This window comes from Primulina eburnea, chromosome 11 (assembly GCF_022965805.1).
Source record: "Primulina eburnea isolate SZY01 chromosome 11, ASM2296580v1, whole genome shotgun sequence".
In the NCBI taxonomy this organism is placed as follows: domain Eukaryota; kingdom Viridiplantae; phylum Streptophyta; class Magnoliopsida; order Lamiales; family Gesneriaceae; genus Primulina; species Primulina eburnea.
Genome location: NC_133111.1, coordinates 2,380,170 through 2,395,087, shown reverse-complemented (window position 1 = coordinate 2,395,087; position 14,918 = coordinate 2,380,170). Strand labels below are relative to the sequence as shown.

The 14,918-nt window shown below is 37.6% G+C and overlaps 4 protein-coding genes across 7 annotated transcripts; all 4 read right to left on the bottom strand.

The window, feature by feature from the left end:
- Positions 1–99: 99 nt before the first annotated feature.
- Positions 100–4,592, bottom strand: LOC140804603 (cellulose synthase-like protein D3). Of its 2 annotated transcripts, none has more exons than XM_073160668.1 (4): positions 4,428–4,592; positions 3,115–4,029; positions 2,160–2,967; positions 100–2,057 (listed from the first exon to the last, which is right to left on the bottom strand). In XM_073160668.1, the coding sequence occupies exons 2-4, from the start codon at positions 3,966–3,968 to the stop codon at positions 291–293; spliced, it is 3,429 nt and encodes a 1,142-aa protein (XP_073016769.1). In that variant the 5' UTR covers positions 3,969–4,029; positions 4,428–4,592; the 3' UTR covers positions 100–290. The 2 variants fall into 2 exon arrangements, with proteins under 2 accessions (XP_073016769.1, XP_073016770.1); XM_073160669.1 differs by having other exon boundaries at positions 3,115–4,006.
- Positions 4,593–5,610: 1,018 nt separating this feature from the next.
- Positions 5,611–8,916, bottom strand: LOC140804673 (TOM1-like protein 1). Of its 3 annotated transcripts, none has more exons than XM_073160762.1 (4): positions 8,810–8,916; positions 7,792–8,374; positions 7,115–7,357; positions 5,611–6,182 (listed from the first exon to the last, which is right to left on the bottom strand). In XM_073160762.1, the coding sequence occupies exons 2-4, from the start codon at positions 8,308–8,310 to the stop codon at positions 5,751–5,753; spliced, it is 1,194 nt and encodes a 397-aa protein (XP_073016863.1). In that variant the 5' UTR covers positions 8,311–8,374; positions 8,810–8,916; the 3' UTR covers positions 5,611–5,750. The 3 variants fall into 3 exon arrangements, with proteins under 3 accessions (XP_073016863.1, XP_073016862.1, XP_073016864.1); XM_073160761.1 differs by having other exon boundaries at positions 7,792–8,357; positions 8,810–8,915; XM_073160763.1 differs by having other exon boundaries at positions 7,792–8,357; positions 8,793–8,902.
- A 1,053-nt stretch (positions 8,917–9,969) lies between these two features.
- Positions 9,970–13,102, bottom strand: LOC140805192 (uncharacterized). Its single transcript, XM_073161422.1, has 7 exons — positions 12,834–13,102; positions 12,653–12,757; positions 12,312–12,426; positions 11,963–12,078; positions 11,120–11,308; positions 10,453–10,595; positions 9,970–10,357 (listed from the first exon to the last, which is right to left on the bottom strand). Exons 1-7 carry the CDS (start codon positions 12,959–12,961, stop codon positions 10,173–10,175), a joined length of 981 nt encoding a protein of 326 aa, XP_073017523.1. The 5' UTR covers positions 12,962–13,102; the 3' UTR covers positions 9,970–10,172.
- A 1,227-nt stretch (positions 13,103–14,329) lies between these two features.
- Positions 14,330–14,683, bottom strand: LOC140804494 (uncharacterized). The gene has a single exon (XM_073160532.1). It carries the CDS (start codon positions 14,681–14,683, stop codon positions 14,330–14,332), a length of 354 nt encoding a protein of 117 aa, XP_073016633.1.
- Positions 14,684–14,918: the final 235 nt, after the last annotated feature.

Genomic DNA, 14,918 nt, shown 5'->3' with positions numbered 1-14,918 from the left:
CTCAAAAAATTTCATGTGTGGCTAATCCTTTACATATAATAATTGGATTGAATCTTGGTAATTAAAATCCATGAGGGTGGTAGTCTGAAATCTAGTAAATTTCGGAAATTGACATGTATGATTTCTTTCTTTTTCTTTTTAATGGAAACTTTACAGAATAAAACCAATAAATGAAATGAATACATGCAGCAGCCGCTCTACCTAAGCAGACAAAAGAAAAGAAAAGCCCCCAATGTTTTTGTCTACTCAATCTCCTTGGAACTCAGACTGCAGAATGAATGATTAATATGTTAAGAAAACTGAAATGAGCCCCCAATCTGGTTTGCCCCAGCCGGCGGATTAATTGCCACCCATAGAAGCGATATGATGATAGCAATGAGCCCTGACCAAACAAAAACGATAGTTGGAGTCCTTCCTCTTCTTCCCATCAACCCTTTTGCGAAGGGATATAGATGAGCCAAAACCCAAAAGCTAAAGAACACCCCACCAAGTAAACGGCTCCATTGCGGTATTACACTGTATATCGTCCGGCTGATACCAACAGCTACAGCTATCAGATTCACCATTATGATCACTATTGGAGGGATCATAAGCGAAGTCCATTTTACGACATAAAGATCAGTAAACTCATCATCGCTATCATCGCCTCCTGATTTTGATGTCAATGTGAATGATATCTCGACTCCTGCAACTATTTTTAGGAGGCCTTGAAACACGGCAGCTAAGTGGGCACTAGTCCCACCGATCAGCCAAAACTGCTCGTTCCTCCACCATTCTTCGAGTTCGATTCCAGCCCACTTGACCTCTAGTACTGCAAGACTACAGAGTGTGACAGTGATGATCAGGAGGTATGCTAAGAATGTTACGTTCAAGGTTTGGACGATGAACTGGCCAGTGAAGAGTGACAGAGCTGGAAGAAAGCAGTAAACGATCAAGAAAATGGAGGTGAAGGGATATATTCCAACGTTGAAGTATGCGATTCTTTGAAGGACCTTCATTCTTGAACTTGCTAATAAGGCATTGTTGCGGGAGAAGAATATCTCAACTGAACCCGTTGCCCAACGAAGAACCTGATGGAGCCTATCTGTGAGGTTGATAGGAGCGGTTCCACGGAAGGCATCCCGTTTTGTGACGCAGTAAACTGATTTCCATCCCCGGTTGTGCATCCGATAACCAGTGACAACATCTTCTGTAACAGACCCATAAATCCATCCAACACGCTGTCCCCATTCAGTCTTATTCTCGTACCAGCAAGATATGACACTTATTGCTTCTGCAACAGTCGATGCATCAAGAAGATCTCGAGGTATGGTGAGAGCTCCAGATGGTCGTCCATTCTTGACAGCTGGATGATCAGCAAGAGGTCGACCTTGGAACTCCGCCACAGGAATTGAATCAATTAATAAGATCGAGTTACCAAACATTTTCGGAGCAAGAGAATGATTAATCATTTCTTCGTCATCAGAATCGCCCATTCTCAGAGCCTTGTTCTCCTCTGGTGTATTAGCAATTGCAGCATGCCTTTTCCTTTTTCGGTGGCTGAAGCAACAGCTGCAGAAGGTTGCACTGTGTTCTTTGGACCGAGGTGGGTCAAACCCATAGAGGGCAATCCGCCGGAAAAGACACCCAGTTCCAACATAAACTGGACCCTGTAGCCCATCAAGAGCCCTCATGTTGCCATCAAAAAAGACAGTATTTCTGTTAGCATACCGATCAGATGGGTCAATACCCTCGAATCTCTGTGGAAACTGAACATAACAGATACGATCGCCACCCCTGTCCATCATGAAACACATTCCTTCCCTCATAGCTTGGGAGTTATAAATATAGTGGTCACAGTCAAGATTAAGAATAAATGCACCATTAGACATGATTGCGGAAGCCCGGACCAAAGCATTCATGGCACCTGCTTTCTTATTGTGATCATAGCCAGGACGCTTTTCGCGAGACACATAAACAAGCAACGGTAGACGAATATCAACATCAGTTAGGTCTATAAAACCGCGATCTTCGGCTGAACCACTGAGTGGGTCTTCACTGGGAGGCTTCAACATCACCTGCAGCACAATGAGAAGTGGGTTGTATTGTATCCACTTCTTGATACTTGAGCATGACCAGTTTAATTGTATCTTCTATAAAAAACCAAGTTGAAGATTTACCTGTATTATTCCGGCATGATCACCCTTTGAGTGATCAACTGAAGCATTCAACCAAGTGCCAGGCCAGTGTGTTCCATCCGCCATCCACGTAGCTTTCTTGATCTTGACAGCATCTAAAGGTTCGTCTTCTTTCTTCTGTCTCTGTTCCTTCATGGCTTTAATCTCCTCTCTGGCATGATAGGCATCCGATCGACGACGAATAGAGTCCGGCAGGCTATTTATTCGAACCTTGAACTCGTCATACTCACGCTTTACTCGTCTCCGCTCTTTGACAAAGTCCTTAAGAACCTTGTTCTTGTAAGGATCTTTCTTCAAATTGAAGTACGATTCTGGATTCCTAGGCTCAATGCTATGCTTTCGACAAAATGGGACCCATATATTTGCAAAACTTGCAGCTTCCGCCATAGCCTCAAAGGTCAAAAGTGCCCCGCCATCATCAGAGGCATAGCATGCTAGCTTTTCAACCGGATAATCAGCTGCCAGTACAGACAAAATGGTGTTGGCAGTGACAAGAGGAGGTTCTTTCTCTGGATCTGCAGTAGAGATAAAGATATCTATGCCTGGAAGATCAGACTTCCCAGTTGGATTGCCGGGACTCGGTGTTTCGAATTTTTCCTTCAGGACGTTAAGATCAGTAGCTCGATTTATAGGACAGAGCTTTGGTAATTGGTCAAGAATCCAAGAAAAAGCAAACCATATCTCACAAACTACTGACATTCCCCACAGCCAAACTGCGTCATTGTTTGGATGGCGGATTCTCCATGTCAGAAAAAGCCCAAGAACGATCATTCGAACAACAACTAGAAGGCTGCACAAGTGTACATAATTATGGGAAGCAAAAAGTTCAGTTAATCACATGCTCTGTGCATAACTAGTGTATGGAAGAGCAAAAACTCATCATCAAACAAGATTATTTTCCTACTTCTAAAGGAAAATATAGGTCAAGAAGATGTACCGGTATGGGCTGATGATGCCGGCTGGAACCTTTAGTTTACGGGTAAGAGGCCTCCATGGTTTGTTCAGAGGCTCGACAATATCACAATCCTTCTCATTGTCAAGGCCTCCCTCCTTCGGCCAATAAGCATTTCCATATCCATATGTTCCCTTGGTTTCAAATAACCACCGGTTATGATCAAAATCCGCCGTCTGGCTCCTCACGAGTGCGGACTTTCTTGATTTCATCAACGACAACCTTCTCTCCAATTTCGACACTGGCGGTGGCAGTTGTGGTAATGTTTGCCAGTTATCCATAGCCTCATCCAAATCTGTCGTCTTATACTGCTCCTTACAACCCGGGCAAACCCCCTCTCCCATTTTGAGGGCATCTATGTAACAATCCCGGCATATCTTGAAATCACACTCACATGGGAGAATATCGTTTCCCCTTTCATCACTCATCACCTTGCCATCACATCCTTTAACTGCACAGGAAGAGCCTTTCGAGCCATCCATTTGGGGATGGTTTGGTTCAGCTTCGATGACCTTATCCATCAAATGAGCCCGTGTAATGCTGTTATATCCACCGGTGAAGAGTGAACTAGAGACATATTGTTCTTCAATTTTCTGTGAGGCAGGATTACTAGGCTGGTTGTCTGGTGTTGGCGGCATGTGTACCGTGTAATTAATAAAATCACTGCTACTAAGTTCACTATCAAGATCATCCCTTGAGTAGCTAGTATATCGACCAGATGAGGTTCTCCGAGCAAAAGTAACATGTGGAGGCAATGGCGGTTTGCCGTTCTGTGAATCGAGCAAGTCAGATGACGTCGATAGATTCGACCTGCTGGCCTTAAATGACTTGGATGCCATTAATTTCCAAGATTAAATCAAGAATGTGCCGTTTAAACCTGAAGAATTAATACAAACAGATCTGCAATAAAGTTCAATAGCCATAGTTAAAGGCGTATCAAAGTTCAAGCTGACATGTTAAATTGCAGGCACACCAACAATTCAAACCAGAACAGATAATCATTCAATACCATTGACCAAGTTTAAAACTTTAAATGGACTCATTTAAAGCAATCAAGATACTCATGATCCGCATACATTATCAAACAATCTCGTACCACAATCACCAGATCTTTTAAAAAGCTTTCGAAAAAGCCATTAACATCTTATAAAGTACTTGAATTTTTCTTTATGAATTTACCTAAAACCATTGAACAGGCCGTGATATAAATTGAACAAATACAATTGCGTGAGAGATTTGCTAAACCAAGCTTGTATTTACAAATGGTAAATACTTGAAAATGATGAAATCATATATACCTGAGATTTTCTTTAAATACAACTCAAAATGTAAAGGAGCCGGAGCGAAGCTGAATTCTACTGCCCCCATCTCTCCATTTCTCCTCTCTCTGTACTCCCCTCTATTTGAGAACGAAGTAGCTGTATTTCCTGTCTCTCTAACTCTCTCTGTATACAAAATATGTACATATGTGCTACTATGCCTAGCATGCAATACTTATACATCATATGGCTGAATGCGCGTCCGTAACGTAGTTGACAGGCTGGGAACGAAAAATTCACCGAATGAGCTCAAATTTTTATACACGGAAATATTTTCGGACAAGATTTACTCAATATCTCCACCATCTTCTTTTCCTTATTACTTGGATACGATCGAGTCAAAAAACCACGTCATTAGTTTTACTGAAAATCCCATTTGTATGGGATCACTACATTTTACTATGAGTAAAATTCTTTAACCATATCTGGAAAATTCTCCACTGTTTCATTGCTCAATTACATCTTCAAAAGAAGTATGAACACCAGTCACGTTTGCAATAAATAAATAAATAAATAGCTCCTCGGTGTGCGAGTTCGTGATGTATTCAAGCCTGTCGTATAGAATTTTCTCTTGATTTGCAAATTATTGCGTTAATCCGATAAATTATCCAGTACACATCGAAAGATGACGACATTAAGTTCTCACATTATGAAAAAATAGTAATAATAATAATAATAAGTAATTACAAATCCTTACTTTTTACACGATTCCAATCTTAAAATATCATAGGTGAATATCGAGCCATATCGACAAAACTTTTATTTCAAAGAAAAATATTTGGTTTTCATGCTTAAATTTCTTATCAATGCCAGCTGAGAAATTGGAAATATAAGGATAAAAAATTGAAATGGAATCGACATAAGTGGGTGATTCGTGGGTTGCAACTGCGAGGAAGGGGCCATCACCGCATTCCACACGACAACTTGGCATGTCACAAACAACTAAGAAAACACCAAATTATTATACACAAATAATAATAATAATGCGTTGCACGTCCTTGACCTTAATAAACTAAAATATAAAACCTCGATCAAATATAATTGTATCAAATCTCCGACAATGAATACTGCCTCCCCCATTCCACGAACAAAGAGCCGATTAACGTATACCCGTGAAACAACAGGTAAGTACTATTATATATATATATAATATATATATATATCTGCCACGAGCATGAATGTACCAGTATCCAAATTTCAAAATGATAGGAACAACGCAATTGCGTTTCTTTTTCTCGAGTATGTTTGAGTCCAGAAATCGAGACAGTCGGGGGGTGAATATAAGTACATGAAGCATAGTACTCAAAAGGTAATCAAATCATCTTTCGGCGTCTGCTTTCTCTTTATATCATGCGCTGTTTCCGAAGTGCCACCGGATTTCTTACCAAATATCATCTCATCCAGATCATTCATCATTTCATCGTTGTTAGCTCCTCCATGGCTTCCAGACCGTATCCCGGATGATTTTCGGACCAAGGATTCTTCTTTGCCGCCTCCCACACGGGGTGAGTCGTCAGGCTCTACAGCAACAGGTATCATAGCAGGTTCGGGTTCCTGTGGAACCACCAAAGGTTTTTTCATGTCCTCATACTTGGATAGAACTTTTTGAATCTCGTCATTCACGTTCAGTGCTTCAAAAAGGAGGGCCTCATTATCCCCGGACGACTCTATTATGCTCTGAACAGTGTATTGTGACTCGCGACACTGGTGTAGAAGTGTTATGGTCAAATCATCCTGCAACAAATTTAAAGCACGAGGAAAACCAAAGTGAGCCTTCAAACTAAGGCAGCATTGGAAAACTAAAATTGTTGGAAAAATAAAATAAATCGACTTGTTGAGCAATCCCAACATTTCTCCAAAAAATAATAAAGAACAAAGAGAGAAAGTGTCGAATGGAAAATATGAAATTATTCGGCCAATCATCGGAAACGATCGGTGCCTCAGTCAGTTTGCACACTATTTACTCTTCTATCTCACAAGCCCAACGTCCCCCCTCAAATTTGACAAATTCCATTGTAGTGCGTTCCGGCATGAAAAGAACAGCAGAGAATTTGGATTGCAACTAAAAACCTTAAAATTTCACAAACATGAAAATAGCCTGAAATATAAACGCAATTACTTCCTAGGTCAAAATGACGGAAAACAAAAACTTGGGTAAGGAAGAATGTAAACCTCTTTCTTGGACCTGACATTGACATTTTTAATTGGATGCACTAAATAAACCTCTCTAATTTTCTCAAATATAATTCTTATTTATGGTAAGAGAGATCTTACTGAATAAGGTCAACAAACTGTTCCTTTCATCAATGGCAAAAGGCAACTATGACTCATATAACACGACAAAAATTAAGATCAAATCCCACAAACTTCAGAAGAAGTAGCCTGATGATTTAGAATCTCGATTCTGATGGCATTCAATATGATTTTTTTCTAAATGAATAGTAAGGTAACAGAACAAGCAAGGATGTGATTCACCAATTTTTCCGTGGCTGAATGGTGAATGTAGAGAACTTAGCAAAGAAACGAGTTCGGATCGCATTCTCAAAAATTAATTTGAATTGATGAGAGAAAAAGGGCAGTAAAAAATAAGAAAATGAGCTTTAATGCACCCATAAGAATAAGATAACTTCACATGTAAAATTAGACTTCAAAAAACCAAAGCAAACCTGCAGAGCATCTTGTTGTGGTGAAGATGATAAGACAGTGCCTAGCAGCTCTATACTATTCCTAGCTACATCGAAGGCTTCCTTTGTTTGCTCAGCTGAAAAGCTTCGTGCAGGGATAACATCATGTTGTTGTGACAGAGCAGCATTTGATTCTGAAGCCGATACAGATCTTGGAGGAGTAAATATAGGAGCCAGGCTCTCATCATCGCGACCAGGAAAACGTATTCCTCTTGATTTCAAACTCTGAAATGGGAAGAAGTATGGTCTAATACATCAAAACATATTTTCAAGAGATAAATTCCAGTGACAGCGTCATCTGAATAGTAGTAGCTGACATAAACAAGGTAACTAAGCATGGTTTCATAAAGAAAAGTGGTACATACACAATAAATGAGAAAACTTCCAGCAACAATAATTCATCCAATCCATGAATGATATAAAAGGGATCAGATGACTTGGTAGGGATCAGATGACTTGGTTAAGTTGTCTTATTGTACTTGCATGCATGAATAATTACATCATGCATCAATCATTAAGGAAACTGTTAAAAGGTTGTGATAATTGACAAACAGAAAACAAATCCAAATATTAATTATATGGGTACGAAAAAATTTACACATAAAAAAATGGGGGAGGTATTTTTCCATCGCTCACTCCCATTTCAACTTCAGTGTTACCTTGTACGTCTCTTCATAAACAGGCAAGTAGCGAAGCTCATTTGAGGATTCCCCCCATGACTCAATCAGCATAAGGGCCTTGTTCCTGTTATTAACCACAGTCTGAGGGTCATCAATCAACTTCACAATCTCATCCAGAACCCTCTCAGCTGCAACCTCAGAGAAGGCTTTCTCGCAATTCTTCACAATAGTTTCAAGCAAAACCAGAGCCAAATACTGAATCATCGGGATCTTTAACGTGATTCTTTTCTTTATTCCACGTATCAATTCAATACTGTTAATCCTGTCGTGGTTGATCATGTCACAGAGTTCAAGATTTGTAGCCCAATCAGGCCCTTCCAAAGTTTCAGCTGTGGCTTCCTCTACAAGCTTGTCTGCCTGGTTTGAGCCTTGGAAAAGTTCCTTCATCTTGGAACCCACGGTGCTCACACCAGCACTAAGCTTCAGCCCCAAGTCGCTGCCTCCAATCTTCAAGCGCTCGCCAAAGGCATTGACTTTATCCATCAAATTGTCGCTCATCTTTTCAGTAAAAACCAACGAAGAACTGAATGCTTTCAACCGTTATGCTACAAAAGTAGAAAACCTGTTTTAAAAAAAAGTTAATAGAAAACCAAAGGCGAAAACCCTAAAAAGATCTTGCATTGACAAATTCAATATCTCAAATTAAACAGATAAAGACCCTGAAGCCGCCACACTAGCTCATAATGGTCACCGCAAATGTAAAACTGAAGTCTTTTCGCAAGTTGAATACAACCAAGGCTTAAATAATCGATATAATTTCTGCGAAAGACACTAATCGCATATATCTAAAAAAAAAAAGATCCCCACAAATATCTAATACCAAACTACAAATCAACGTATGTCAAACAACGTAAAAGACACAGTTGACGGGTAAATTAAGAAGCCGCTAGGCAAGTGATCAGGCAATCAAACAAATTCAAAACAAAAGCTTAAAAAATTAAGCAGGAAATCAGGAAAGGAACACGGAGTAGCGATCATACGGCATTCGAAATCGTACCGGATAGATGCAACGCAAGAGCCGAAACAGAGCTTTGCGTGTTCGTCAGAGAACTGAGACGACTCTCTCCCTCTGACCAGAGATTCTCTTTACTTTTCTATTATGTTATTATAATAATTATAATTATAATTTTATATGTAACCGATTAAATAGGCAAATTAATTTAGTATTATAAAATTAAATTATTAATTAAACAATATCTAATTTTTTCATAATATATCTTGACCATCTAGATAATCTAACTGAGTTTTATATTTGTTATAAATAATGCGAAAATAAATAATAAATTTTCTATACTATATAAATTTGTAAAAAAATCTAATATTATGATAAAAACTTTTTATAATAGTTTTTATTTTATACATGATTATTTAAAAATTTCAGTTATAGATAAATAAAAAAAGTAGTAGTAGGATTTATTAGTTTTAGATTATATATAATGATTATTGCATTAGGTGTTAAATAAGCATTTGATATAAAGTAAGATGTCAAAAAATAATAAGTAAGGAATTTTTTTTTGTTTTTTTAAAAAAAACAAAGGAAAGTGGGGAATTTCTTAACAACCCATAGAGCTTCCTAACTCAAGGAAACGTTTACATATTTACTTTATTGTCCGTAAAATTATTGGCAAAAACTTATACAAGATGATCTCATATATCGTATTTTGTTAAAAGAATATTTTATCTGAGTCAACCATAAAAAAAAATATTACTTTTTATGCTAAGAGTATTACTTTTTATTGTGAATATCGATAGGTTTGACTCGTCTCACAAATAAAGATTCGTGAAACCATCTCACAAAAAACCAACTTAAAATTTTTTTATAACGAATTTATATTTCATTCATGGTTTCCTAAGATATGTCATCCTTTCTAATTAAGCAAGCAAACACTTGACTCGATGGGAAAAAAATTGATAATATATTTAAAAAATAAAGATAATATAACATTTTTTTAAACTCAAATTACTATAAAATCTGAGGTAAATACATAATGATATATAAACGTCAATATAATGTGCTTAATTGCTAAATCACTATCATACATATGTCAGGCGAAATTTATGGTATGGAAGTTTAGAAAACGAATTTTATACTAAATATATCTCATGAAAAAACTGGATACCATTAGCAAGCAACTTCATCCAGGGACATAACTGGGATGATCAAATGAATAATTTTTAAAAATTATATAAATTCTATCCATTCAAGAAAACGAAATAGATATTAAATAGATCCTCTCACCACATGAACAATGTGGCAACTGGTAAAATCATCAACTCTCCCATTTCTATCTAGCATGGATATCAAGGTAAGCGTATTTATACACAGTGATTGTAGCTTGAAAACTGTTTACTGATTATAGTCAGGCACTGAGTGACATGGAAGTAACTTTAGACAACTTATACTTGCGCACTTTAGTGGAGTTCTGGGGTTGAAATACAACTTCTATGCTTGAACTGACAGTTAATTCTTTCCACTGTGACGACGAAGAAGGTCCATCGCTACGATAATCACGAGGTGCATACAAAAGTTGGAGCGTTGAATGGGCTGCATCAGTTGCAAAATGAATTGTTAAACCACAAGCATGAATAAGATCACTTTCGCAGTAAAGTACTTGAATACTTGAATAATTCATTTCTTACCAAAACCGAACATGCTTATCTTCTGGATAGTAAGGTGACTGACTTTAGATCTCTTGATCTCTCTCATTGCATGAATATCATCTCGTTTTCCTTTGAATTCAAGAAACTCACCAAGAATATATTTGTTCCCTTTAAGCTCTAATCTGAATTTCATTGGAGTGACTTTTACAATCAATGATATCAAAACACAACTAGACATAGTGAATTTAACAAATTAAAATGTTCACACAGAAATAAAAACAGGTAGACTAGTGTTAGGATTTAATCCAGAACGAACAATAACCATAGAATATCGAGGAAAGTGTTAGAAATATGTGATTGCAAACACAGTAGCATAGCACAAAAGCATTCCTCGTGCTTAAATTACTATAGCTCCCATCTAGATCATTCTTCAGGCGATCTTTATCTTTGAAATCAATAACCTCTAATAAATTAACTAGCATTTTCTTTCAGGATATTTAGAAGTGAAGGTGCACAACTAAACTCGACATGATCCTTGATGTTTTTTCAAAAGGCTCCATGATATGAACACGATAAATTAACTTCTTTGGCACTGACTAATTGGTTAGCCACTAGCATTTTCCTGAAACCAGCAAATGCTTCTTCCTCATCTTACATTCTGGTCGATAATTAGGAAGTATATAACACAGATCATACTGCCACGGACCTATCCAAAACCGGAGCAGTGCTGAGCACCGAGTTAATCTTCTCACTAAACGACTCTTGGTTTTTCTTCTTTCCTCCCAGAAATGCACCTTTTAGCCATCCAGAGCTCGCATCTTTTTTCTCGGGTTTGAGTTGTGTCCACTGATCATAAGTAATAATCTCGGGAGGAAAACTCTCTGAATGGATGGAACTGCAAGAAGAATATAAAGATTGGTAAACAAGGGAAATAAAGGAAAATGGTCAATAATAACCAAGGATAAATTCATAGAGTTGAAAGATAGGTAGAAACAGTTTCACTTAGACCTATTGCTTTGGCATAGCTAAAAACATGCAAAGCCCGAAGTCATTTTCACCAGGCCTTTCCATGTGTATCATCAGTAACGTGCACGAGCATTCCAATGTAATAATACAGTTCAATAAATAGTCACAAACTCAAGTTCCTATAAAATACTCTGGACTATGAAACTACGATCATCTAGGCATTCTCAATAATTAATTACTGTATTGACGTCGGCTGAGATAAGTTCATAAGCATTGAATAAATATGTCTATACGATTTAAAATGGTGCCTAATATCTATGCACTGAAGCTTTGCTTCAACCAACTATTCCAAAAGTATGCATAAAAATATATACAATATAACAAAGGTGCAGAGCAATCAGACATCTTTTTCACTGTGATATTGCATAAATATGAACGGAAACACACCACATGGATACATCATATCAAACATCCAAGAATAATCCAACTCCAGTCTACGTGAAGGAGGCAGAGGAGAACAAACTAAAAACATTGACTCTAATACTGCAAACACTGCAAAAGGAGGAAAAGATAGAATCCTTACCGGAAATTTGGATTTGGGCAAACGACTTTAAAACATAGATAATCTTCAGGAAGAGCAACTCCCCTTTGTTCAAGATATTCTTCTAAGATAGAAACTAATTGTTTGCTCTCAGCTACCTAAGTTGCAGTAACATAAGATATCAATATAAGGTCTCAAAGATAAATCATAAAAGAAGAGTAAATGGGCACCCAGCAAAAGATAGCAGCACATATATTTTTTGAAAAAAGAAATATATTAATACGAGAAAACCAATTTAAGTTTCACTCTGGATTCACCACTTAGTAAAAGGGTTCTGCTACCAAATGGATTCTACTAAGTATTTCTTAACTAGACACAAGAAGTGACTTACAGGGTTTGGAATAAGCTCGGTTTTATGGTGTTTACCAGAGGTGCAAACCCAATTGCCATCCTTATCCACGGAGATAAATCCCGATACATTCTTTACTGAAATCACCACCGCCTCTCTGCAGATCATTACAAGCAAAGCAACACAGAACCCATAAAAACGTGACTGTTAATCATCAACCCTTCAAATTTTCAGCACTTTTCAAAAATCGAATAAAAACTACAAGCAGCGAACGTTAAAACAGATTTTCTCAACATAGCAATAGAAGAAACAATATATAAAAAAGCATTTGGGGGGTGGGGTGGGGGGGATTGGGTGGAAGATAAAAAAGAAAGGTCGATTACTCATCCGTGACAAGAACAAGATCAATATTCCGACGAGAAGCGGAATCAGGGTCTGGAATTTGGAGCCCAAGGTAGACTCTGCTTCCACGATACAGCTTTTCCAACCTATGGAACACAGATATCATAAAGGGTAGTTTCCACGTAATAGAACATAGAAAACAGAAGGAAATAAAAGGTGAACCTTTTGGCGACGGAGAAGAGGGCACTGGCGTTGGAAGTGTCGAGATCCAATAGACTATCCTCTTCATAAAAGAAGGGCTTCAGCAAAAGTAAAAGAATTATGCCGCATATCAGCGCAACCCAGATCATTCTTGCTTCGCCCTGCAGCTCTCCAAGTCTATCTTTTTCTTCCGACTCAAGTTTGCTTGCTCCAGGGCTTTCTTGAATCTTGATTCTTAAATAAATTTTCGTGACATCGATTCAAAGTGAAAATAATAAATATTATTTCTTATGAATCTGGTCGGAACGGTGATAACGTGGGCATCCGCATCCGTTCTCATTAATCCATATTAATAACTCTTCATCTCCTCAAAAATTATGGAGTCCACGAGCCACATATTCATTACATTAACATTTTCCCATTATTAACACACACTCCCATTCATTTAATATCAACTTTCATTATTTATGAGTCTCACTGTCCACTTACTCATTTTTTTATTTTTAATTATTTCGATATCTTTCTAATATTTTTAAAATTTTACAACAAATATTACTAAAAATAAATAGTATTATCATTTTAAAATAACTTAATTCCAATATTCATTAAAATATTATTAAGAAATGAAGAAAAAGTTGAACTTTTTTATTTAAATTATTAATTAAAAAATGAAAAAACAACTGTTTAATAGTTTTATTGATTATTTTACGAGTTTCATTCATGTAAATTTAAAACTTTATGACAAATTTGACTGAAAGCGTACACATAAGAAACAACAGTTGAATATAATGAAAAACAACATATAAATCAAACATTTTGAAATTTGTAATAAACTGACTTCACTAATTGTTGTTGTACTCTGTCCAAATATGCTCAACTAAGTCGGCACGAAGTTGGTGATGTACTTGAGAGTCACGTAGTTCGGAATTTCTACGGAGATAATCATGAAATCCTTGGTTTGAGCCCTGGACAGGTTGTGCGGGTTCGTCACCTTCGTCGTTAGACCAATTTGTCGCGTTCCACCCCTCATCCTCAACAATCATGTTGTGCAAAATAATGCATGTTAAATTATTATATTTTAATTTTTTTCTGTACCAATAACGAGCTGGACCTCTAACAATCGCACATCTAGATTGGAGCACTCCAAATGCCCGTTCAACATCTTTTCATGCAGACTCTTGTCTTTCCTTAAACAATCTCCTTTTAAGATCTTCCGGACAAAGAAAAGCCTTAACGAAAGTAGCCCATTCCGGATATATTTCATCCGTTAGATAGTAACCCTTCGTATAATGAGTGCCATTAACTGTAAAATTGATCTCCGGGGCATTTCCTTGCAAGATATTGTTGAATATGGGAGATTCGTACAACACGTTAATATCATTACGTGAACCCGCGACCCCGAAGAATGCGTGCCATATCTACAGATCTTGAGATGCGACTGCTTCAAGTACGATTGTCGGCGATCCATGGCCTCTGGTAAATTGCCCTTTCCAAGCAACTGCACAATTTTTCCACTGTCAGTGCATACAATCAAGGCTACCCAACATGCCAGGGAATTTGTGTTTCTCTTCGTGCATTTGAAGAAGACGTTGAATATCATCAGCATTCGGCCTTCTCAGGTATCGATCACCAAATATTTCAACCACATTTTGGCAGAATTTGAAAAGACACTTGATGGCAGTTGATTTCCCCATACGTAGGTACTCATCAAGATGGTCGGCAGGGACTCCATAAGCCAATTGACGTATAGCAGCTGTGCATTTTTGTAGTAGTGACAATCCTTTCCTTCTAGCAGCATCGTTCCTCAGTTGAAAATACATTGAATTGGCCTCAAGTGCATTCACAATGTGAAGGAAAAACTCTCTTCGCATACGAAATCTTCTTCGAAATATATGATCTTGATACACTGGGCTGGCGGAAAAATAATCATTGACGAGCCGCAAGTGACCGACTTCACGATTTCTTTGGATGAACCTTCTTCTTCGTCAAATATCGTTACTACTTTCAGAAGATTCATGTACTTTTCTGCTTAGTTCGAACATGCATAACATCATTTCTTCTCCCGGATCATAAATTTCGTCATTAACTTCAACTTGTACTTCGTCT

Coding starts and splice junctions, on each gene's coding strand:
- LOC140804673 (XM_073160762.1), bottom strand. CDS start 8,310: ATGAGCGACAATTTGATGGATAAAGTCAATGCCTTTGGCGAGCGCTTG. Junction 7,358..7,791: donor TTTATGAAGAGACGTACAAG/GTAACACTGAAG, acceptor TTCCCATTTCAG/AGTTTGAAATCAAGAGGAAT. Junction 6,183..7,114: donor CACAACAAGATGCTCTGCAG/GTTTGCTTTGGT, acceptor AATTTGTTGCAG/GATGATTTGACCATAACACT.
- LOC140805192 (XM_073161422.1), bottom strand. CDS start 12,961: ATGATCTGGGTTGCGCTGATATGCGGCATAATTCTTTTACTTTTGCTG. Junction 12,427..12,652: donor CTTGTTCTTGTCACGGATGA/GTAATCGACCTT, acceptor AATGATCTGCAG/AGAGGCGGTGGTGATTTCAG. Junction 10,596..11,119: donor ACTGCTCCGGTTTTGGATAG/GTCCGTGGCAGT, acceptor AATGAAATTCAG/ATTAGAGCTTAAAGGGAACA.
- LOC140804494 (XM_073160532.1), bottom strand. CDS start 14,683: ATGCGAAGAGAGTTTTTCCTTCACATTGTGAATGCACTTGAGGCCAAT.
- LOC140804603 (XM_073160668.1), bottom strand. CDS start 3,968: ATGGCATCCAAGTCATTTAAGGCCAGCAGGTCGAATCTATCGACGTCA. Junction 2,968..3,114: donor GGCATCATCAGCCCATACCG/GTACATCTTCTT, acceptor ACACTTGTGCAG/CCTTCTAGTTGTTGTTCGAA. Junction 2,058..2,159: donor ATCATGCCGGAATAATACAG/GTAAATCTTCAA, acceptor ATTGTGCTGCAG/GTGATGTTGAAGCCTCCCAG.